This window comes from Loxodonta africana, chromosome 1 (assembly GCF_030014295.1).
Source record: "Loxodonta africana isolate mLoxAfr1 chromosome 1, mLoxAfr1.hap2, whole genome shotgun sequence".
NCBI classification, from domain to species: domain Eukaryota; kingdom Metazoa; phylum Chordata; class Mammalia; order Proboscidea; family Elephantidae; genus Loxodonta; species Loxodonta africana.
In genome coordinates, this window is record NC_087342.1 from 115,157,199 (window position 1) to 115,183,627 (window position 26,429).

Genomic DNA, 26,429 nt, shown 5'->3' on the forward strand with positions numbered 1-26,429 from the left:
ATACACAAGTGTTCCAAATTTTCTGTTTGTGGTGGTCTGTTGTAGCAATCAGAGTCTGGCAAAGAAAACAGAAACCTTTCTAATGGAGACTGAATGCAGGATATTGGTTACAAGGAGTATTAGAACAATGTAAAGCCAAACCTGCTGTATTTCACTATTTGCAACAAAATATTTAAGGATGTTTATTGTAGATGGTACTGTGCTTAGGTACTCTGAAAGATATAATAGTAAGTTGGAGCCTTGACCACATAATACATGTTGTAAAGATTAAAATATACTCAAGTTAATTTTATGAAAAAGTAGATTAATGGTTAAGCAGGTGCATGTTCAATTAATTTTTTCTTTGTAATAGATAAAAGAGAATAAGATGAATATTATATGTTCTCATAAAGTAGTTGAATAGATGTTTGTTTTGCCTGTCCATTAATTTTTACATCTCTGGATTTTCATGAGCCATATTTTTTAACATAGTAGCTTTTCAATTAATGTGTGGGGAATTAAAAAAAAAATTGAAATGTAGATTCATGAACTTTTATTATATTTACCTAGGATTTTATCGTATGTGCTTTTAAATCTTAAATTATTTGTTTTAAGGTAGTATGGTTCCAGGAAAAGATCAATTTTGAAACTAGAACTACACGTGCATGAGGGCAGGGAACTACTAGATGCAGATATGTCAACAGTAGCAACAGATTACAACTAACATCCTGTTCACAGGGAAAACAGCAGAAAAATATAAATTGCAGAACAAGAATCAAAGGCATAGTGGTCTGAGACCATTTAGTATAAGAACAGTAGTCCCCAAGGGCATTACTGCAGAAACAAGACTATGAAATAAATGATAGTTTTAATGATGACCATGAATCATCAATAAAAATGTGAATGGTCTACATTATTGCCCATTTAATAAGGCAGGATAATACATAATTTTTTTTTTTTTATTTAAGACAAGAACTGAAGGCTTTTAAAAAATGCTAGTGATTAAAGGAACAATTTTTAATTGTATGAGAAGTTTGCTTATGTAGAACATCTCATTTCCCCACAAAGCCTCATATATAGAAATGCTTTTATGGTCATTTTGCCAGCTACCTAACTCAACAAAGTAGTGAATTCATACTATTTTGTGCGCTGTCAAGTAGATTCTGACTCAGAGCAACCTATTAGGACATAGCAGAACTGCCCCATAGGGTTTTCTAGGCTGTAATCTATGGGAGCAGATCCCCAGACCTTTCTTCCATGGAGTCGCTGGATGGGTTCAAACCACCATCTTTTCTGTTAGCAGCTGAGCACTTAACCATTTTGGCACCAAGGCTCTTTATGTATCGAAGCATTCTTTAATGGCAAAGCTGTGTTTTTGCCATGGGAGAGGAAAGAAAGAAGCTGACAACATAAGGATCTCTCCCAGAATGAACATTCTGCCTGCTATAGCCTATCTTGAAAGGAGCATCCTTTAGTGTTGACAGAAAGATGGTGTTCTTACATACTTCAAAGGGCTGTTTTCTAGAAAGAAGGTGCCCAGGGGCATGGAGAGGTTGCAGAAGAGGAAATATTAAATGAGACTGCCAAAAGACTTGTCTCACCAATTGAGAAACCTACTTTTCTTCTCTATTCAAAGTCAACTTGATAGGGTGCTCCTTACACAAAGAAGGAAGACTTAAAAAGCTACTAATGTGATGTGTACACACACATACACGTGTGCACACACGCAGATATACACACCCACAGTGACATACTATACCCTCACTGTAACTGTTTTCAGGGCCTTTAAATGTCTGCAGGTCCATGGCAATGTCATAAACAAAGGGCTTTATGTGAAATACTGCATAGTTTTCTCTTACTGCATAACAAATTACCACAAACTTAGTGGTTTAAAATAGCACACACTCATTTCCAGTTTTCCATAGGTCAGGAGTCTTGACAGGCTGGGCTGAGTTCACTACTCATCTGGAGGCTCTCAGGAAGAATCCACTTCCAAACTTAGGTGGTTGGAGGAATTCATATCCTTGTAGTTCCAAGGCTCGAGGCAAAGGACCATAGACTCAGGGGACATCTATGTCAATTGGCACAACATAGTTCATAAAGACAAATTTCCGCATCCCACTTTGGTGATTAGTGTCTGGGGTCTTAAAAGCTTGCAGGAGGCTATCTAAGGTATGTCTATTGGTCTCATATTGTCTGGAGCAATGGAGAGTGAAGAAAGCCAAAGGTTAAAGGGAACAATCAGTTCAAAGGACTAATGGACCATATTAACCACAGCCTACACAACCCCAAGACCAGAAGAACTAAATGGTGCCCAGCTACAACTATTGCTCTGACTGGGATCACAACACAGGGTCCTGGAGAAAGTGAGAGAAAAGTTGTAAAATAAAAAATCAAATTCACAAAAAAGACCAGATTTACTCTTCTGACAGAGATTAGAAGAACTCCCAAAACTATGGCCCTGAGATACCCATCTCAAGTGGAACTGAAGCCATTCCTGGAGACTACCTTTCAGCCAAACCATAGACAGGCCCATAAAATAAACAAAATGCTTCTTAAAACAATCAATTACATGAGATTAAAAGGTCAACATTTGCCCAAAAGCAAAGATGAGAAGGCGAGAAGGAACAGAAAATCAGGATGAAAGGAAATGGGGAACCTAGGATGGAAATGGAGAGAGCGCTGATACATTGTGGGGAATGAAACCAATGTTATGGAACACTTTAGGTATGAACTATTGAATGGGAAATGAATTTACTCTGTAAATGTTCACCTAATGCACAATAAAAAGTTAAAAAAAAAAAAAAAAGAATTCATATCCCCGCAGTTGTAGAAATGAGGTCTATGTTTTCATGCTGTCAGCTCTACTCTTCCAGTCCACTCACTTTCCTTTTCATGTAGCTCCTTCCATTCTCAAAGCAACAATAGCACACTGAGTCTTTCTCAAACTTAGAATTTCTCTGACTTCCTCTTTTGCCATAGCAGAAGAAAACTCCCCTCTTTTAAGGGCTCATGTGATTATACTGGGTCTAAATAATCCAGAATATTCTTCCTCTCTTAAAACTAATGGTGCCATATATCATAACAAAATCACTGGGATGATGAAGGTTTCAGGGATTAAGGCAGTACATCTTTGGGAGGCCTTTTAAGGAATTCTGCCAACCACAGATAGCATTAACATTTCAAAAGCTAAATCTCCATAAGAGATGCACATTTATCTCTAACTCTATTGTGCAAGAAAGAATATTATTAGAGTTTTTTTTTTTTTTTCCTAGTATAGGGATGAATGAGGCAGGAGAGAGGGAGTGAGGAGAGAAAAGAGGATAGGTAACTAAAGAGAGCAAAAATCAAGTTTCTACTGAAAAAAGGAAGAACTATAAAATACATCCTACCAGAATTGCAGATAAAAGACAATGTGTACAAATAAAACCCCAGTGAAGGACCTCCAGTTAAAAAATGCAGATTGAAAATATGCGTTTATCTTTGCTCCCTCTACAAACTCCACTGAAATGACTCAAAAGAGTAAAAATGCATAAAATTGATGCAAATCCAGAAGGATAAAGAAGACAAGTGAGGAGACAACTGACAATAGAGGTCAACAAAGTTTTGGAAGATGAAAAACAGAGGTTCCTGCAACTGACTTAGCCAAGCATAAGAATCATAACCCATGTGTCTCTAGAGGAGGATAAAGACCAGGAGGTGCCAAACAACCTACAGAACTAGCAAGGTCTGGGACTTTGGGGCATCAGGTATCAAAGAGGGTGGGGATGAGGCTCACAGGTGAAAAGACAGAAAATGGTTACTTCCTATTTTAAGAGAATAGGGGAAGGAAGAGAGAGTGGGAATAGATCAACATAATAAAGCCATATCTTATCTGTTACAAAAAGACAATATATATAATGTTGATTAAACAAACCTATATAAGTACATTCTTTCACAATATATAGTTAAACACTAGAAAAATATAGCTAAACGTAGTTGCCTCTGGAGAGATGGAGAGGGAGCAGAGAGGGATGGCAGGGGAGAGGGCTGTAATTCTAATCCTTTATTATGATCTGATTTTTAATTACTGGCATGTAACAATTTGATAAATAAATAAATAATTTAACAACTCTGACAAAAAGAAAGTCTTAATTTTTTTAAACTGTCCTTTAGGTGAACTTTTACAGAGCAGATTAGTTTCTCATTAAACAGTTAATACACAAATTGTTTTGTGACATTGGTTGCCAAACCTGGGATATATCAACACTCTCCCCTTCTCTGCCCCGGGTTCCCTGTTTCCATTTGACCAGTTTTCTTGTCCCTTCCTGCTTTCTGATCTTTGCTTTTGGGCTGGTGTGCCCATTAGTCTCCTAAGCATGAACTGAGCTATGAATCACATTCCTCACATGTGTTATTGTTGGCCCCTATAGACCTGTCTAATCTTTGGCTGAAGGGTGAACTTCAGGAGTCACTTCAGTTCTGAGTTAAAGGCTATCCAGGGGCCATACTCTCGGGGTTTCTCCAGTCTCTGTCACAGCAAGCCTGGTCTTTTGTGTGTGTGTCTGTGAATTTGAGTTTTGTTCTATATTTTTCTCCCGCTCTATCTGGGACCCTCTATTTTGATCCCTCCCAGAGCAGTCGGTGGTGATAACGGGGCATCATCTAGTCATTCTGGGCTCAGTCTGGTGGAGGTTATGGTAGCTGTGGTCCATTAGTCCTCTGGACTAATCTTTCCCTTATGTCTTTGGTCTTCTTTATTCTCCTTTCTTCTAGCCGGGATGGGATTAGTAGATGTATCTAAGATGGCTGCTCACAGGCTTTTAAGACCCCAGACACTACTCACCACAATCAGATATAGAACAATTTCTTCACAGACTATGTTATGCCAACTGAGCTAGTTATTCCCCAAGACCATGGTCCCTAGCCCAGTATCTAGGTTTCTTAGGGCATTTGGGTTTGTCTGTGAAGCTTCTATGACTTTGCCCTGGTCAAGTTGTGCTGACTACCCCAGTATTGTGTACTGTCTTACCCTTCACCAAAGTTACCACTTACCTACTGTCTAGTCAGTGATTTCCCTCCCCACCCTAGTAATCATCAAAGATTGTTTCTTTTTGTGTGAAAACATTTTCAAGTGTTTTTGTAATAGTGGTTTCATACAGTATTTGTCCTTTTGTGATCAACTTATGTCACTCAACATAATGTCCTTCAGATTCATCCATATTGTGAGATGTTTTGCAGATTCATAGAAAGTCTTAATTCTGTGGGTCGGATTGGTCTAATCCTAACCCAGGTTTTGTAGTTATTAGCTGTCTGATTTAGACAAGTTCCTCAACTTCCCTGAAATTGATTCCTCATTTGTCAAGCATTAATAGTTGTTCCCTCATAGGACTGTTTAAAGATTAAATGAAATTATATATATATATAAAACCTCATGCATAATTAAGAATTCTCCTTCCTCCACAAAAAGTTTTTGTAAAACCTTAAATATCAATTAAATGTAAAGAATAAAAATTAGGACTAGAAGAACAAATAGGAAAATAAAATAAAGACCAAGTCAGAGAATAAGGCAGACTAGGTTACACAGATTTAAGGAAAAATGGTAGCATTTAACTGGGTTTCTCTGGCTTTCAATTCTCACTGTTTACTTAAAAAGTAGATGACAACTCCATTTCTCCCCACAAAGCAGATGTAGGAAGCTTCCTGAAAGTAGGTAGAACTCACCTTGAAAAATAAGTGTCATACAACCTCAGCTTGTTAAAATGTATACAACCCCATTAAATTAATAAGAGTGAACTCCAGATGACATTCTTGGTGCTCTTCACTGAAAGAGCTGTGTCCCTGAGCTCTTTTCTGCCGCCTTGAAGTCATGCATTAGCTTGTCAATGGTTCTCCAGTGAGTTCAACTTTGGGACAGTGACCAAAGTTGAAAGAAACAGGGCTGGCCTCGGGGTCTGCTCAGGGTTTCAGATTGTTTGCCGTATGGTGTAACTCTTAGGACCACGAGAAACCATGCTGATTCTTATTCAATTCCATAGAGCACAGTGTTTCTCATCCTGTAGAGATTTATTCAGATATACTTAAGAAGCAACTTTTCCTTATCTTCATAAAATTTGATTTTTTCCTCATGTCTAGAAAATCTCTTTTAAAACACCAGAAAAGCAGAGAGAGGCTGGAGGAAGGGGAGGGTATAATATATCCTAATAGGAAATCTGTGCTGTAATACACATGCTAGGTAGGTTCTTCTTTAATTTTTTTAATAATCTATTTTTTCTTGTTGTTAAGAACATACACAGCAGAACATATACCAATTAAACAATTTCTACATGTATAATTCAGTGACATTGATTACATTCTTTAAGTTGTACAGTTGTTCTCACTCTCCTTTTCTGAATTGTTCCTCCCCCATTAACATTAGGAAGCTCTTAATAAATCAGAAATGTCTGAGTCAAAAGTGAAAGAATAATGGCTATGGAATCTAAAGAAAGGTGATCTTTTTCCTGAACTGTCTCACTTCCTCAAGACAAAAAGTTATACCATATGCATGTGCCTAAAAGTGGCCATTCCATTCTCCTTGCTGATTTTCATCTGCCATACCTCTCTTGATTCTACTCTTTGATGTTTCTTTCTCCCAGTTAAAGACTGAATTTTTGTGAATATACGATGTAAAAATCAGTAAGTTTGGAATGGTTACCTCTTTGAAAAACTCCATACCACAAAATCTAAATAAAATTTAGCAACAGACTGATCCTTTCTCTCTCTAGTTGCCTATACTCATAATATACTTACACAAACTCAGTGGGATATAAATACACCTGGGCTAATGAAAGAGAAAAACTAAATGTAAACTAAGATGTATTAGCATCAGTTTTGTCAGATTCCTGATTCTCATATGTAATACAGAAATATCATAGGTAAGACAGTAAAGTTTTGATGGTTGGCAAAAAAAAAAAAAAATACAAGTTTTAATAGATTATGAGAAAGCATGCAACTATAAGTAATTTTTACTTTAAGCAATTCTTAAGGGCCTTCAAATCTACCAGAATCCAGGGGGGAAAAATTGCCTGAGTTTCTTTTTTTTAACATGTTCGCTAAATATTAAAGTATGACAGGGAAGAGGACAACTATCTCCATTGTATAAAAAAAAAAAAAATTTTTTTTGATAGGGAAAATATTATGTAAAAACACTATCTAAAATTTCATGCAGGTAAATTGCTCTGTGTATAAGAAGGCGATCAATGAATTGAATATACTCAAAGTGTGAAGGCATCTCTCATTTGTTTTTGTTTTTGTTTTTTTTACTTCAGCTATACTGAAGTTCATGTCCATTGGAGTTGGCTGTATAAAAGTAATTACAATCAATCAAAAATTAATCACTTACAAGTATTAGCACCACCACAAGATGAGAAAGAAATAATAGCATAATTACCTTAAAAGAATATGCACATTCTAAAAATTCTTTCTGTAAAATATCCCAGAATCTAAACAATTTTACCTGTTTCAGGGATCCAATATCAACTCAAAATGTGCATATGTTTACACTTATTTTTCTAGTGGTGTTGATAAATTTATATGAAATATCCGTGTTTACCCCTCCAAAGTCCTTTATAACAAAACAGCATGCATTTGTGAGATGATTAGTTTTATATTTGTTTCTGAAGCATTATGACCTGTTCATATTGTCTCTCAAATTTGAGTACCTTTTTTTTCTTCCTTTGCATTTGCTACAAATTGGAGCTCATGACTTTAACTGTTTTGACACTGTAATTGATGTCTTAGATGAACTTAGGCTGGCCAATTCATTCCTTGGCTAACTCAGTCTATGAGAGTGAGAGTAATTTATACTTGCCATTCCCTTATTATATACTTCATGCACTTCTTTGTTTCTTAAGCACTGGGAACACTCAGGTAAATTTACTTCTGAAATGTGTATTGAATACAAATCTGGTGGAGGACTTCAAAATATGAGCTTTCAGAGAGTTAGCATAATGTAACACAAAGCACATTATAGGCACTGTACAGGTCTGTGCCATAAACATATTTGGCAGCAATGATGCTCCTGCCTTACACAATTTGACAAAGCTATCCTTTTGGAGGTATTGTAATCCTATCTTAAATAATAGCTTATCATGGTCACTGCTTTAGCCTAGCAAATTTCTGGTCATCTCTCCTAAATTTGCATAAATTAAAGGTCCTTCCCCAATCCCAGGAAACCCTGGTAGCATAGTGGTTACGTGCTATGGCTGCTAACCAAAGGTCAGCCGTTCGAATCCACCAGGTGCTCCTTGGAAACTCTATGGGGCAGTTCTACTTTGTCCTATAGGGTCACTATAAGTCAGAATCGACTCAACAGCAATGAGTTTGGTTTGGTTTCATTTCCCCAATCCTTACAGACAGAATTTTTTCCATTACTCTCAGTGTTCAGGTTTTAGCTCATAGCTTTATGGTATTCTGATAAATGGTGCTTTTGTCCCACAGAATGAAGATCATATCTGTTTTACCTTTGCAACCGCAGAACCTAGCCTACTGTTTAAATTCATTGCACAAATGAACTGAAAACAAATTACTTTAGAAAGATCTCTTTCTACATAATTTTTACTTGAAGGTACTGAACTATAACCTCTCCAATACCCTGGGAAATAGAATAATCATGAAGAATGTGGATTTGATCAAGAATGTTAAAATTGAGAATTTAAATCTGTATGACTATTTAATTTTTTATTCTTAAGAAGTAAACTGGTTATATGATTCAGTGCAAGAAGACTGACATTCAATATGGGCCCAAGAAATCTGCCCTCATTTAGGAGTTGTTATAATTAGTACTTACCCATAGCCAATGACTCCCTTCGACTGAGTCACCATTAAGGTCCCAATAGTCACATTCAGGACACTTTCTAGCACTCCAGTCTGTTGAGCAGTAATAAGCTGGTGAACCAAATTCTGTAATTTGTTACTTGATAGGGATGGAGTCAGCCCAGTGTTCCTTACTATTGGCAAATCGCCAATTTCAATGACTATCACTTTTGAGATAGTCTCCACAGTGGTTGTTGGTTCGACTCTATATGAGCTCGTCTGTATCATGAGAGGTCTACGTTGACTAACTCTTCTATAATGACTGGCACAAGTGACAGTTGGGCAATTGCGTATTCTTTTTGCCCTACTATCAGCAATGGCCCTTATGGTCTCTTCATTGCCAGGCATCTCATGAATAATTCTAATTTGGTCTTGGCCAATCTGTAAGAAGTCAGTTAGTCTTTGAAGGATCACTGTTTCCCATTCTTTTTCCACGACTGAAAACATCACGGTGAAAGCCAAATGAATGGAAACACCTGAGCGTATTTCAATAGGTTCCTTTCCTTGTAGGACAACATACAAGAGGTTATCCATGATGCTGAAGTGGTTAGCACCAACAGACTCATCCAGCAGTGAAGAAGCTGAATGAACCAGAGTAGGTGGAATGAAACGTTCCCTTATGAAAACATGGGGTCTCTGGAGTTCATGGTAGAATACAGCCAAGAGAAACTTGGAGGTGCTTTCATTCCCCAAAAGAAAAAAACGCAAAACTTGAGGAGTCTCATCCACAAAGCAGATCTTGGTGATTTGCCTGGTGGGTAAAATGGAATAGAAAGTAGACACGGACCCTGATGTAGAGCAGACAGTGTGGGCATTCACACTACTAAAGGTATCCACAAAACCACCAGTCACAGATACAACTGGATATAACTTCCCGATCACCCAACCGGCATCAGCATTGTCAAGAATTAGGACCACTTGGTCAGTCTGTTTACAGATGTAGCCTTGCATCAGTGGTTGGTACGTGCATTTCTGTTCTTCCCTAAATGTACCTATAAAATGAAGAAAAATAATCAATTGACATATTAGCCACAATTTTCCAAAGATGATTTGTAGTCCATCATTCTCAGTATCATCTATAACCTAATAAAACATGTTTGAACATCTATATAATGTTAGATACTGGAAATACAAAGAAGTCTAGGGCATAATCCCTGTGCTTAAAGTTCCTAAAGTCTAGGGTTATACATATAAAAAGACATAAACGGTTGCCCTTTAGTTGATTTCAACTCACAGTGACCCCATAGGACAGAGTAAAACTTCCCCATAAGGGCTTTCAAGGCTGTAATCTTTAAAGGCAGATTGCCACATCTTTTTTCCTAAGGAGCAGCTGGTAGGTTAGAATAGCTGACCTTTATAGCCATTTAATATATTTTGAATGTATATGTTACATAATGTATGTCATTTTAATAATGTATAGTCCATGTGTTTACCCAAATAGCACGTGTCTTCTGTGTTTGCTTGCCAACTGCACCCTCCCCCCTGCTCTGAGGCATCCGCATGAGGGCCGCCATGTGAATCTTCTTCTATGTGCTGCTGTAAAAATTAGCATAGCATGCTTATGAAAATAACTCGTGGGAAGAAGGGGTGGGTTGCAAACAAACACAGAAGGCATGGGTTATTTGTGTTAAAAAAAAAAAGTGTAATAGCTAAGTGTAAAAACAGCTGAAGAAGTACAAGAATTAAGAAAAAGAAATAATCATTAAGGGATCCATAATGAAAGAAAAGTAGGGAAAAAGGATGTTATAAGATTTGAGTCACTGGGAAGAAAGGTAAATTGATGGGCTGGACCAGAGAATTTATGGAGGTATATTAAAACTGAAGAAGTGTGTGCTTGACCAGATTGTAAAGGATTTGGAATGTCAGACCACATAATTCTCACTTTCTCTTTTTTCCCTATATGTGAAGAGTAAATAAATGCAAGAAGAGAAAAAGAAGAAAGTGACTTTGGGAGTTGTAGACATTAAGTAGAGACCAAGTTGAGAATGGTTGGGGCACAAAACACACATGTAAAGAAAGCATTATCCAAAAGGACAAATATTGTATAAGACCACTATTATAAGAACTCAAGAAATAGTTTAAACAGAGAAGAAAATATTCTTTGATGGTTACGAAGAGGGGAGGAAGGGAGGGCGGGAGAGGGGTATTCAAATTAGATGGTAGATAAGAAGTACTTCAGGTGGTGGGAAAGACAACACACAATACAGGAGAGGTCAGCGTAACTGGACTAAACCAAAAGCAAAGAAGTTTCCTGAATAAACTGAATGCTTCAAAGGCCAGCATAGCAGGGGAGGGGGTTTGGGGACCATGGTTTCAGGGGACATCTAAGTCAATTGGCATAATAAAATCTATTAAGAAAACATTGTGCATCCCACTTTGGAGAGTGGCATTTGGGGTCTTAAACACTAGCAAGTGGCCATCTAAGATGCATCAATTGGTCTCAACCCGCCTGGACCAAAGGAAAATGAAGAATACCAAGGACACAAGGTAATTATGAGGCCAAGAGACAGAAAGGGCCACATAAACCAGAGACTACATCATCCTGAGACCAGAAGAACTAGAGGCTGCCCAGCTACAATCGATGACTGCCCTGACAGAGTACACAACAGAGAATCCCTGAGGGAGCAGGAGAGCAGTGGGATGCAGACCTCAAATTCTCATAAAAAGGCCAGACTTAATGGTCTGACTGAGGCTAGAAGGACACCGGTGGTCATGGCCCCCAGGATAGGAACCATTCCCAAACCCAACTCTTCAGACAGGGCTTGGAGTGGACAATGGGATGAGAGGGATGCTGGTGAGGAGTGAGCTTCTTGGATCAGGTGGACACTTGAGACTATGTTGGCATCTCCTGCCTGGAGAAGACATGAGAGGGTAAAAAGGAGAGGGTAGAGGGGGTTAAAAGCTGGTGAAATGGACACAAAAAGAGAGAGTGGAGGGAGGGAGTGGGCTGTCTCATTAGGGGGAGAGCAATTGGGAGAATGTAGCATGGTGCATGTAAGTTTTTGTGTGAGAGACTGACTTGATTTGTAAACTTCCACAATAAAAATTAAAAAAAAAAAAAGAAAGCATTATCCCTTGACCCATTAATCCTACCTATTTCTAATCCTCCTTTCTATGAATCTAGAGTTTCTTACTCTGAATTCACAGAAATATTTTATCCTCCAACAAGCACAGTGTCTTTGATTTAAAATTTGTATTGATAGCATTTTTCTGTATTGTTTTCTAAATATTTTGAATTTGCCTTAGTGCAAGTTCATCAAAATAGCCTAAGGCTCAGAACAAGAAAATTGAATTACTGTTGACATAGAAAATATTACATTGGTGCATGATCTAACGTTCTCTTATATCCTTCCTTCCAAATGATATAATTAGACATATATGTCAAAGCTGTCCATTGTATCAATGAATTTAATTACCAAAATGTTACTTCATTGGTAGGGCACATGTTTTCTTTTTGCATCACCATAATCATCCTCATCATCATCAACAACACAACAAAATAACAAAATATAATCAAACTTGCTTTCGTTTGTTTCTGTACGACATTCCTCAATATAAGAGTATCTTAGATTCATTAATACATACAGGTATGCAAAAAAAATACAGAAAGAGATATTGATGTTCTTAAACTTAAAAGAATTTTGAAATATGAGTATCCAGCTTTTTATAATACTCACTTAATCATACCATTCTTCTTAAAATATCCAATGGCTCTCCATTGCTTTGCAGTAGACATTCTAAATTTCTTTATCACTCCAGGAGTTCTACCCCTTACTCCATTATCTGGGCTCAACGCATCTATCCAAGCTAATTTCCTTCCACTCTGCATAGAAACCCTAAGTTTCAAGCCAACTAGGCTAGTTTCTGTTCACTACACGAGCAATGCTTTTCTTATCATGACTTGGCTTATAATATTCTTTGCACCAACTATGTAATTCCACATTCTACAATCTATATTCTACATTCTACCATGGCAGCACAAGTGCCATCCCCTCCCCAACCCTACAATTATGGGATTAATCTTTCCTATAGCACATCACTCTGGTGGCATTTCTTGTTTTCTATCTTTTATTAATGAAATGGGGATCACACTATTTATCATCAAAAACTGGAAATTTAAGAATAAAAGGAGTGCTATTAATAATTATGCAAGGGCAAGAGACCTACACCCGGAGCTTCTTGGGCATACTGAGATGTATCATTACCTGAATTATAGCTATTTTTTTAGTATAGGTATTTGCCCTATAAAGTAGTGAATTCCTTCAGACCTGGACTGGACTCCAATTATATTTTTATTTTCTTCAGCAGGCATGCACTAAAAGAAATGCAAATAAAATTCTCCAAGATGGTTAATGATGCCAAATAGAAACACAGATCTTCAGGAAGGAATAAAGATCACAGGAAACAGTAAATATTTGAGTAAATACGATTTACTTCTATTTTCTTCTTAACTTCTTTAAAATGTGTAGGACTTTTAAAAGCAACAATTTTTAACTGTTTCATGGAGTAATGTGTATTACAACTATGGCATGAAAGAAGGGGATTTATATGAACCTATACGTCTGAATAAAGAAAAGATAACTAAAGCCCTACTGAAGAAGAAGAAAGTGGGAGGACTCAAATACCTGACCTCAGAGCCTACTATACAGCTATGGTAGTCAAAACAGCCTGGTACTGGCTCAACAGCAGACACATTGACCAATGGAGCAGAATGGAGAACACAGATGTAAATCAACCTACCTATGGTCACCTGATCTTCAACAAAGACCTACCCATCACTTATCAACGATCTTATCTGACATTTCACACATATGACAATAGGCAAAAATCTACTATCTGACTATTTTGCACATTACTGATGTACATCTGGCAGTAACAAACACTGAGGTGCAAGGCGAAAGGAACACTAGACGCGATGGTTAAGATTATATGTCAACTTGGCTAGACCATGATTCTCAGTGGTTTGGCAGTTATGTAATGATGTAATCCTGAACTTATGTAATGATGTAGTCATCCTCCATTTTTGCATTACACCTATTTTTGCAAAATGACCTAGTCTTTGGAACCTAAGCATGTCTATAAGTGAGGACACACAGGGTAGTAACAAGATATAAACCATAATTAACAATACACAAATGCCATGAGATAAGCTAGATAACCAGGATCTTCTAAAAATTAACAGTTATGATCATCAAAAGACTTCATCAAAAGAGTAAAAATAGAACCTACAGACTGGGGAAAAAAAATTGGCTATGACAAATCTGACAAAGGTTTAATCTCTAAAATCTACAGGAAAATCCAACACTTCTACAACAAAAAGACAAACAGTCCAATTAAAAAATGGATGAAGAATATGAATAGACACTTCACCAAAGAAGACATTCAGGCAGCTAACAGGCGTATGAAGAAATGCTGGAGATCACTAGCCACTGTCGTTGTTCTTAGGTGCGGTTGAGTGGGTTCCGACTCATAGCAACCCCATGTACAACAGAACAAAACACTGCCTAGTCCTGTGCCATCCTCACAATCGTTGTTATGCTTGAGCCCATTGTTGCAGTCACTGTGTCAATCCATCTCATTGAGGGGTTTCCTCTTTTTCACTGACCCACTACTTTACCAACCATGATGTCCTTCTCCAGTGAGTGGTCCCTCCTAATAACATGTCCAAAGTATGTGAGGCATAATCTTACCATCCTTACTTCTAAGGAGAATTCTGGTTCTACTTCTTACAGATGCATCTGTTCCTTCTTTTAGCAGTCCATGGTATTTTCAATATTTTTCACCAACATCACAATTCAAAGGTGTCAATTCTTCTTCAGTCTTCCTTATTCATCTTCTAGTTTTCGAATACACATGAGGCAATTGAAAATACCATGGCTTGGGTCAGGTGCACCTTAGTTAGTCTTCAAGGTGACATCTTTGCTTTTTAACACTTTAAAGAGGTTTTTGCAGCAGAATTGCCCAATGCAATGCAGCTTTTGATTTCTTGACTGCTGTTTTCAGGGGCATTGGTCGTATATCCAAGTAAAATAAAATCCTTGACAACTTCAATCTTCTCTTTGTTTATCATGACGCTGTTTATTAGTTCAGTTGTGACAATTTTTGTTTTCTTTATGTGGAGGTGTAATCTATACTGAAGGCTGTGGTCTTTGATCATTAGTAAATGCTTCAAGTCCTCTTCACTTTCAGCAAACAACGTTGTTTCATCTGCATAACACAGGCTGTTAATGAGTCTTCCTCCAATCCTGATGCCCTGTTCTTCATACAGTACAGCTTCTCCAATTATTTGCTCAGCAAAAAGATTGAATAAGAATGGTGAAAGAATACAAACCTGACACAAACCTTTCCTGACTTTAAACCACACAACACCCCCTTGTTCTGTTCAAAGGACTACCTCTTGATCCATGTATAGGTTCCCCGTGAGCACAATTAAGTGTTCGGGAATTCCCACTCTTCGCAGTGTTATCCATAATTTGTTATGACCCACACAGTCACATGTCTTTGCATAGTCAATAAAACACAGGTAAACATCTTTCTGGCATTCTCTGCTTCCGGACAGGATCCATCTGATATCAACAGTGATATCCTTGGCTCCATGTCCTCTTCTGACTCTGGGTTGAATTTCTGCATGAGCCATTAGAAAGTTCAAATCAAAACCACACAGAGATACCATCTCACCCTGACATTACTAGCACGAATCAAAAAATAGAAAATAACAAATGTTGGGGAGGCTGCAGGGAGATTGATGCTTGTATGCAAAGCCTGGTATGAATGCAAAATGGTACAACCTTTTTGGAAAATGATACGGTGCTTCCACAAAAAAGCTAGAAATAGAAGTGCCATATGATCCAGCTATCCTACTCCTAGAAATATATACTAGAGAAATAAGAGCCATCACATGAATAGACATATGCACACTCATGTTCATTGCAGCATTTACTCACAATAGCAAAAAATGGAAACAACCTAAGTGCCCATAAACAGATGAATGGATAAACAAACTATGGAACATATACACAACGGAATACTATGCAACGATAAAGAACAATGATGAATATGTGAAATATCTTACAACATGGATGAATCTGGAGGGCATTATGCTGAGTGAAATAAGCCAATCACAAAAGGACAAATATTGTATGAGGTCACTATTATAACAATTCATGAAAAGGTTTACATGGAAAAAGAAACCATCTTTGATGGTTATGAGGGAGGGGATTGGGGGGAGGAAAAAACACTAAATAGACAATAGATAACTGGTAAAGGGTAAGACAGTACACACTACTGGGGAAGCCAGGACAACTTCTCCAAGGCAAGGCCATGGAAGTTCCATAGACACATCCAAACGCCCTGAGGGACTGAATTACTGGGCTGAGGGCTATGGGGACCATGGTCTCAGGGAACATCTAGCTCAATTGGCATAACAGTTTATAAAGAAAATGTTTTATACTCTACTTTGGTGAGTAGCGTCTGAGGTCTTAAAAGCTTGAGAACAGCCATCTAAGATACTCCACTGGTCTCACCCTGTCTGGAGCAAGGAAGAATGAGGAAAACTAAAGACACAAGGAAAACAATGGTTCAAAAGACTAACAGACCACAAGTACCACAGCCTTCACCAGTCTGAGTCCAGCATAACTAGATGGTGCCCAGCTATCACCACAGACTGCCCTGACAGAGATCACAATACAGGGTCCCAGACAAATCTAGAGAAAAATGTGGAAAAAAAGTCTAACTCACAACAACAAAAAAGAGCTCAGACTTACTGGCCTGACAAAGTCTGGAGAAACCCCAAGAGTATGGCCCCCAGACACCCTTTTAATTCAGTACTGAAGTCACTCCTGAGGTTCAGCCTTCAGCCAATGATTAAACAGGTCCGTCAAACAAAAGGAGACTAAATGGGCATACCAGCCTAGAGGCAAAGACTAGAAGGCAAGAGAGGAGAGGAAAGCTGGTAATGGGGAACCCAAGGTCGAGAAGGGGAGAGTGTTTACTTGTCGTGGGGCTGGCAAAAGATGTCACAAAACAATATGTGTATTGTTTAATGAGAAACTAATTTGCTCTGTAAACCTTCATCTAAAGCACAATGAAAATTAATTAATTAATTAAAAGAATTATCTTCAAAAGCACCAAACCAGGAAGAAAGGAATTAATTGCATGATCTTAATGACCATGGAAATTGCTTTGAAACCCTTATGCACCAATGCCTACTACAGTTATACCTTTTCTAAATGATATAGTTAGGTGGCCTTCCCTCATAGACAATCCTTGAATCTTGTTGATTTTCCTTTTCTAAACTCTACAGCCTACTCTCCTTTTTTTAATACTAATTGCCCCCTTCAGCCATGTTGATGCCATTGATTAATTTAGAGACATTATTCACATTCCATCCAGTTTTATAGATTTCTGGTTTTATTCTTCCTGTTTCTCTCCTGGGAGATGTAATGATGTAATGTCTTTTAATTTGACTTCTATAAAAAAAACAAACCAAACCCATTGCCGTGGAGTTGACTGCAACTCATAGCAACCCTACAGAACAGAGTAGAATTGCCCCATAGGGTTTCCAAGTCTGTAATCTTTACAGAAGCAGATTGCCACATCTTTCTCCCATGGGGAAGCTGGTGAGTTCAAACAGCCAACCTTTTGGTTAGCAGTGCAGAGCTTAACCTCTTGACTTCCACATATTGCTAAATTCTTGGACCTACCCCCAAATAAAAAGATTATCCTACTTGATATGATTCTAAATCATGTTCTGTTACTAACTGTATGCACTATGATAAATCATATAACCTTACTAGAAATCAGTGTGATTAAGAGATTATTTCTTAAGGCCAAGACCTATATCTCATAATTAAATTACCAATGAGCTCAACACACCATCTCAAACACAATAACTAATACGTATTAGTCGATTGATACATAAGGTTCTTTTCAAAAATAAAACTCTGAATCTTCAAATCACTTTTATCTATTCTTACCAAGTGTTGAGTTATAAAGATTATTATTCTATAGCTTAAGTACATTTTAAGCCAATTCATCACAACAATTATAATCAAGTATATTATAAAACTTCATTGTGAATATCACTCCTGAATTGATGCTAATATATGATAGATCAATACTGTAGGAAATCCAACTATTACACATGAGACCATAAGATGGCAATTATGACTGATAATTTTTATACAAATTTTCTCCTGTTCTTGAATCACATAACTGATTCATTCACAGAAGATTCTAATGTGCTAAGCATTTTTTTCTTGACTTATTCATTCATTAAATAAACATGCATGTAGGCATGAGTTTTTTCCTCTTTCCTGATGACATAAGCCTTCTAAAGCAAAAATAACAAAAAGGACCATTTAAAATGTGGCTCAAGTATTCTTTTGTAGTAATGACATACAGTCTTCAAGACACTCATTTGGAGTAATAAAGTACAGTAGCTGTACTAGTGGAATGCATATACCCACTCCTCACTTATAGGCATAGTTAGGTTCCAAAGACTAGGTCATTATGCAAAAACTGGAGTTACGCAGAGATGGAGGATGACCACATCATTACATAACTTCCAAATTACATCATTACATAACTCCCAAACCACTGAGAATCGTGGCCTAGTCAAGGTGACATATAATCTTAACCATCACATCCAGTGTTACTCTTGTCTTGTATCTCAGCATTTGTTACTGCCAGACATACATCATTAATGTGCAAAATAGTCAGATAGTAGAATTTTTACTATCGTCATAAATGTGAAATGTCAAATAAGACAGTTGATAAGTGAGGAGTAGGTGTGCTTTCACAGAGATCCAGTGATAGAGAGGCCTGTCTATCTACCTACCTAGCTACCTACCTATTCATCCATCTATCCATCCGTCCGCCCATCCATCCATCCGTCCATCCATGGATCCATGCATCCATGCATCCATGCATCCATGCATGCATGCATGCATGCATGCATCCATGCATGCATGCATGCATGGATGCATCCATGCATCCATGCATGCATCCATGCATCCATGCATGCATGCATGCATGGATGCATCCATGCATCCATGCATGCATGCATGCATCCCCCCACCCCCCCACCCCGCCACCCACCCATCCACCCATCCACCCATCCATCCATTCATCCACCCACCCACCCACCCACTCATTCATCTAATCTTCCTACCAGAAGTCAATTCACCATGAAGGCTTTTCCCCCCACCCATCTCTGTGCTCAGAAGTCAAAGTTCTCCATGCCCTTGTTCAGCAGTGGAAATGAATGAAGAAGGGTATGTCTTCTGTGTGTTAGGCTAGACACACAGGAGGTAGGATCTTGAGAGAGAGGATAGAACAAAGGAGAAGAGAGGGCTTTGAATTGGGAAAATGTCAGAGAGGATTTGAAAATGAGAGTTCCGGAAAGGCATGATCTCTGCTGAATGCGTGGTAGAGCGTTTGTATCCCCTCCCGAGTCTGGAACTCAGGCCACGTGTCCATAAATAAGCTCAGGAAAAAGGTGATAGAGTATGAAAAGTCACTGTCAAATCTTTATGCCGTTGGTGTTAGCTGCTGTTAAGTCAGCCCCCGATTCACTGTGACCCCATGTACAGTGGGATAGGACCATTGTGATCCATAGGGTCTCCATTATCTGATTTTTTAGAAGTAGATCGCCAAGCCTTTCTTCCTAGTCTGTCTTAGTGTAGAAGCTCTGCTGAAACCTGTTCAATATCACGGCGACACACAAGCCCCCAATGACATATGGGTGTTGGCTGCCCTTAAGGTATATTGGCCAGGAATCAAACCTTGGAATCCCATGTAGCAGAATTTCAGAGAATTCTACCACTGCCCTCATCAAATCTTTACAACCCTTTGCAATTGTGTATGAGTTGGATTATAAGCTCTAGAAACTGAAGTAAGGAATGGAATAAGTATTTACTGGGATTCTTTCAGTATGCTCTACTTTCTAAGAGAAAGATGATTTTGTTACTAACTGCATCACTCCTCCATTCGATGATAAGAAGAAAGTTGCCTTATTATTATTAAGCACCGTGCTGGGACTAGGGTTTAAATATAAAAAAACCGGGTACTCAAATATGTGTTTATTTGCTTGTTTATACTTAGCCAGGTACCTTTCTGATTTCACAGGAACTAGTGCAATGCCAATTACATGCATCATTTCTATTCCTAATTTCTCCCAATTTTATGTTTTGAACTCTGTGTATGAACATCTTATTATGAAGAAACCACATGCATTCTGATTTCTCTGACATTTGATTGGAGACTTGCCACTATGACCTTCACACAGCTAATAATTAGTAACTCCTCATTACAAAAGGAGAATTTTAAGAAATGTTGGTTATCATAAATACTCTCATCATGCCTTTCTTCCCAGCCACCCCACCACTACCACCAAATAGAGGACATATCTGTTTTGATCCAAGTGTAAAAAACATTTAAGTTGCTTCTTTGGTCCAGATCTTCTCAATAAACTGTAAAACAAGTTATGACACCTTTTCTCCAAAATCATATACTCTATACTTTTTGCTGTCCTAGGAATAACACTGTGCAAAAAAATTCTGTGATAAATAACATATTGATTATATTTTAAGGCTACCCAGAGTTATGAAATATATGCTTCTTCTAATCCAGTGTCTAGGTTTCTTTGGCAGTAGCACAAGAATGACATGATTGGGAAGGGGCTGCTCCAACCTTTTTGTAAAGGAGAAAAAGCTACATACAGGTAAGATTTACTCAATGGGGGTTGAGTAAATTATAGAAAATCCTCCCTTTTTAAAGGAAGCTAAAACTAAATGACACCACCAATGATATAGTCATCTCTGATAATGCAGGCCTGTTTCTAGCAGGAAGGCTTTATGGTTTGACAAAGATTCCATACAAAAGAAACACTCTGCTTGAAGTGAAAGCAGGTCCTTTTAAACAATTATTTAAATTATTTTAAATTTTATTGGAGTAAATCAGTCTGACACTCAAGATACCACTGGGAAGAGCAACAAATTCATAGCCATGATAATTCAGAGCTTCATAGAATGCACTAGAAACAAAAGACGGACAGTTGTGTTTAGGCAAAAACTGAAGTTCTGCAGATAATACTGAACCCATAAAAAGGGAGAGATTGAGGTTGAAGGAAGTGGATGTCTGAAGGTGTAAGCACCCTGAGAGACTAAGGGGGTACAGGGTCCAGAGCATTTTTAAAGAAGGTGGGTTTTGATAGGTTGAAAGGCTCTATCTCCCATGGAGCAGGAAGGACGGCTGGAGTGTCATGTAGGTGAATGGAGCCTCCCTCATAGGAGATTAAAGCCATTCCCATCTGCTGGGAGGTGTAAGGCAAAGCAAGGTCATCAAGTGTAAGGATGTGAGTTGGGATTTGGGATGAGAGAAGAGAGGTTGGGCAGAATGCTTTTGGATTGAGGAAATGGTATGAAACAGTCACTGTAGGAAATGAATGGATCCAGTCTTTGTGGGGTTTGGTGCTTACCCAGTGTGGAAGGACAATTCTAAGAAAACAAGTACAAATTAATTCAAAATTAGGAGTGAGAATGAATATTATTTAGAGTGAGAAAAAAAAATCACAACAAATTACAAATTTAAGAAGCCCCATGCACACCAAAAACATGATAAAATCCATGGGAAAAAAAATGTCATTACTTAAGGACATAACAAACCTCTATATTACTTTTTTCCTACATTTTTTGTTGCATGTTTTTTTTTTTTAATTGCTTCTTCATATAACAACGATGTTGCAACGTTTTCTACAAAAAAGATAATTCAGTTCCTTTAGCCAGGTTGGTTGACATGAGTTTTTTATGACCGGCAGTTTAGAAGAGTTTTTTGCAGGTTCACAACTCATTATTGGTAATGTTGTATAAGTGTTTAGAATGTTGTCAAATGTGGGAAATTTCTTAGCAAGCTCTTCTCATGTACGAGCTGTGATATTTAAATACGTTTTCACAGACTAATTTTTTTGGAGCTGTCATTTCAAACCTTAATTCTCCTCCACCTCTCACCTTCTTCTTGTGCGTTAGGACATGTGTATATCACAGAGTGACCAAAGGCCCAGCTCCTTTGTGTCACTGCACTGGGTGAGTCAACACAGATGGCTAGTAATGACTTTACATAAAAGTGAACCACAAGAACCACATCCTTCTAAATCTAAAATATCTGTCTAACTCAACTGCCTCTTAGCTAGATACCAAAAATGTTTTATGTTCACTCCATTGCCACACAGCCCTACAGTACTTATGATGGAGAGTGATAAGAAAGCGATGTCTTAACCACTGTAGCTAAAATATCTTATTTTTCCAAATTTCACAAAAACATAGGGTCATGTGAAAACACTGCTAGAACTCCTTTTGAGTCCTTGGAAGGGGCCCATGTAAGTGAGGACCCTGACACCTAAATATGATTATCTTCACAATAAATCAGTCTATGCTGTGGAGAATGAACAAATGCCTTGATGACATAGACATATAGGAGAGCTAGGTTCATTTAAGGTGGGGTTTTTGCCTGATGATTGAGGAGAAGGCGCAGAGGGCCACAAGTATTAAAGATATTTGTGAAGAACTAATTACAGTGAAGCATAGTAAATCTGAACTGCAGAAGGGGGGGAAGTGAAGAGGGGATTACGTAAGGCAGAAAAAGTGAATATGGCAATGGATTTAAGGATACAATGAAAGGTCTCTTAAACAAGTAAGCTGAGGAAAGACACCAAGTCATGGTCTGAGAGTAGGCTGCTTCAGTCCATTATGTTGAAGATTGTTGTAGTTAGTGATAACAATTTTATCCAATGACTGTGGAAGTGACTGGTAAGGTAGTACAGAGAAAAAGCATCCATAACAAAAACCACTCGTGTTTATTGAGGGCTTTCTCTGCCACATATTCTTCTAGAGAGAATCTGAAGATAAATTGAATGGCCTAGGTTTTGGGTGAGTTATCCACCTGGATAAGCATCATGGCAGAGTTAGGATGAAGGGGAAAAGAGATAGCCAGCTCCTATAGCCTTCAGAGAGTGAAGAGCAATAACTAATACGTACATATAAGACACATCAAGTAGGGAGAACAGGTAGTGAGCCAGATAGTATCAGCTACAGAGGAGCAGGGGGTTTTACTTGGGGAATATGATATATATATGGCATGGGACCAGCATGAGAGCATGAAGGAAACTCAAGGTCTAAAGTGTGTGACACTAAAGAGACTTGGCAGGGAATGGCACCGTTAGATGGTAGTTAGATTCCAATTGAGGCTGACAGGTAAAGACAACGTTCTAGGAAGATAAAGAAGACTTTGTTGATTTCAGCTTCAGAGCTCCAGAGAATACCCACAAACAAGCTTGGAAGGAAGGTGACAGAGGGCTGGATGAGATCATGAATAAAGCAGTGAAGGGATGTATATTCTAAAGGTAGTTAGTTGATGGTGGGTGGTGGACTTCTGGTCGAAACTGAGGCAAACAGGAATATTAGGTCATACATACTACATCTTTAGAGTCTTCAGCAGTGATTTGGAAATTAGGACATATCAGAGAGCTCCTAAGTACTTCACACAGTTTTTTTTGTTAATAGCAGGTTCTAGGTGACTGTTTAGGTGACTGCTTAGTCAAGTCTTAAGGAGGTAGGGTGGTGGTTATCCCATGGTTGTTTGAGCTAATATATAAAGGTTGTTTAGGAGAACTTCAGGTATAGAATTATTTGACAGAAAGCCCAAAGACTAATGAGTGTGATTCCTAGAAGCCAGATGCAGTGCGATAGGAATTAGAATGGTAAAGAGGAAGCCTTGTTCTCACTACAAAAATGCCTTTGAGCCATGAGGTCGGTGGTCCATTAGTCATTCTTTTTCTCCTTCTTTCTCTCCTTCCCCTCCTTCTTGCCTCCATCCTTTACCTAGAACTTCCTAATGGCAAGTTTAATTGTACCCAGTTCATAGAAAAATTGAGTCAGAGCAATTTTGACTCACATAGTTACTTTGTAGTAGTAAAGAGGAAGAGGAGAAAGAGAGAAATCTTCTTTCCAGACTTCTCCCTGTGCCTTTGGTAAAATGAAACATAACTGATTAACTTCATTCTTGGATTGCATTTAGGTATAATGATAAATGCTGTGAAAGAGGTACCCTAATAATCCATGGACCTAATAATCCAAATTGTCAAATCACTTACTTGGTGAGATCTCAATTGCTTTTTATATTATCATTTGGTCTTTTTAATATTTTATCATACTATCCCAGGAATGTAAAGGTATAGCCACAAATTTAAAGTATGGTGAAGGTACAAAGGCAATAGCCTAAAGGTTATCAATAAGTAAAATTAATTATTCAGTTTTATAGCAAACCTTGGAACCCTGGTTTTCATAAACAAGAAATTTTATTCTTCTTTCTCCAGAATTTACCAATGATTTAAGAGATGAAGTCCAGTTTCCTATTTCATGTTCAGATTTAGCCAGCTCTAGTATTTTAATTTTAGTTTAAGCAAAAAATAATGAATACATAAGCAACATATGGGGGTTCCAAGACTAAAAAGGTATAGTTCTTAACTGTGGCAGAAAACACATATTAACTACTCAAGTGAGGGCGATACACACAGCCGACAGTACAATCTCCCGGCCCCAGCCAATGGGATAGAGTCTAGCTTCACTTCTAAATAGTGTTCCATCTTTTCTTCCTCTGGATTTTTTTTCTCTCTTGCTTCTCTCAGTCGGGGAAGGTTTAGTTTTGAATAATGATTATCTTTCTCACTTGTTTTTGTCTTTCCTTTTCCCACTTCTCCAAATGGCCTTATCTGCCAGTCACATTTTTTGTGGTCTGCAATTCTGATCACTTTTAAATGAAACCCATGCTGGCTTTGGTAATCATAATGTCATTTACAATTTACCACTAAACACGTTTATTCAGTTAGTAGCACACTGGAGAAAGAGAACTCCATATGAACTCACCGTGAAAGACCTAATCTGATTATTTCCTCATGAAAATCCAGGCAGGGGTGCTTGTAAGAGGGACCAGGAGAAGAGGGGAAAAAAAGCAAGGTCTGGCCACAGCTGACTTTCATAATCACTGTGAATAGATAAGTGACACAGCCTGCCAGGGCAGCCGCCCAGTCACCCCAGGGCATTCCTCTCAAAAAGGCAAGAGTGGACAGGCCTTAATAAATGCTGAGTGACCAGTTAGTATCGCGTTAGCATATGCTATTGCATTCAAGATGGACAAGAACAGTGATAAAGTCCAGGAGCTGTCTGCGTGGGGGAAATTTGATTAAGCATGTTGTATCTGTATGTGCATGTGTGCACATGAATATGTTTTGTGTATACATTAACTTCCTAAAACATCCTACACATGCAATATGCTCTATCCACTTTTCCCAGGATTAGAAGCCATAGACCTAAAAAGCAAAAGAAAGGAAGCAAGTTAGGTATATCTGATGGGGGAGCGGGGAGGAGAAGGGGTGTGTGTGTGTGTGTGTGTGTGTGTGTATGTGTTAGAATACTAAGGTTGCTTCCAGGGTTCTGACAAATATTAACTTTGTGTCAATATTTGTCCTTCCTGTCGTGAAATGAGGATTTTCCACCTCATTTCACGTTTGAAAAGAAAATATGCCAAAGGGGTCGTCTTTGCTAGGAATAAAAAAAGAAAGGGGAAAAAAAAATTCAACTCCTATCCTTTATTTAGAAAAATGAATCAGAAGAAAAGAAAAAAAAACAGTATTTTTAAAATAAATGTTTTGACTCAAAGGCACATAGAATCTTTCCATCTTCTTTTCAACAAAAGAGAAAAATTTATATCCTTAAAATTGAATGAAATACATCAACATTAATGATTTTTTTTCCTTGAGGTTAACATCACCATTTCCCTCAATAATTATTTTAGCCATTTTGTGATAGATTTCACAATTCATGGTATGGTCAAATATAGGAGATTTTGACAAAAACAAAATATATAATCATTCTCTTACTTTCAAGAAATGAAAAGAAATCTTTTACAATTATTTTCTGTCAAATCACATTTACACCTCATTATTTCTAATTTAACAATTACAAATAGCCAGAGTTCAAATAAAGTGAAGAAAGGTTCAATTTATCCTCATTATATATGTTGTCATAGACCCTTAGGGTATGAGGAGTGAAACTCCAAAACCTCAGAGCTGTGCTCCTAAATATACAAAATAAGTAACTTAGATCTTCAAAAGAAATATTTAAAAAACATGTTTTGACCATATTAGAAATAATGGAGTAAAACAGTCTACAGTTTTAGAATGCCGATTCTAAAAAATATTTTTTAAAACTTCAAAAATAATGGGTATGTGTTCTGTGTGCAAAAGAAAAAAAAAAAAACTAGTGCATTTGCAATGTGTAGATAAATTGAGAGTGATGTTCTTATGCGCAATAGGGTCAATATAGATGACAGCACAAACTTGCTAATTTGGAGTCTAGAATTGGAGGTCTTTAGTCTATTAAGGAGTCCCTGGGTGGTACAAATGGTTAAATGCTCGACTACTAACGAAAAGGTTGGCAATTTGAACCCACCCAGAGGCACCTTGAAAGAAAGGCCTGGAGAGGTGCTTCTGAAAGGTCACTTCCTTGAAAACCCTATGGAGCCCAGTTCTACTCTGCAACATATGGGGTCACCTTGAGTTGGAA

General features: G+C 37.8%; 1 protein-coding gene across 1 annotated transcript in view; it reads right to left on the reverse strand.

Annotated features, from left to right (window-relative positions):
• PKHD1 (PKHD1 ciliary IPT domain containing fibrocystin/polyductin) overlaps nt 1–26,429 on the reverse strand; it is a 595,384-nt gene that overhangs the window by 40,503 nt on the left and 528,452 nt on the right. The window contains exon 60 of the mRNA XM_003404439.3: nt 8,786–9,803. Coding sequence (XP_003404487.2) covers nt 8,786–9,803 — 1,018 coding nt within the window. The remainder of the gene's footprint in view (nt 1–8,785; nt 9,804–26,429) is intronic.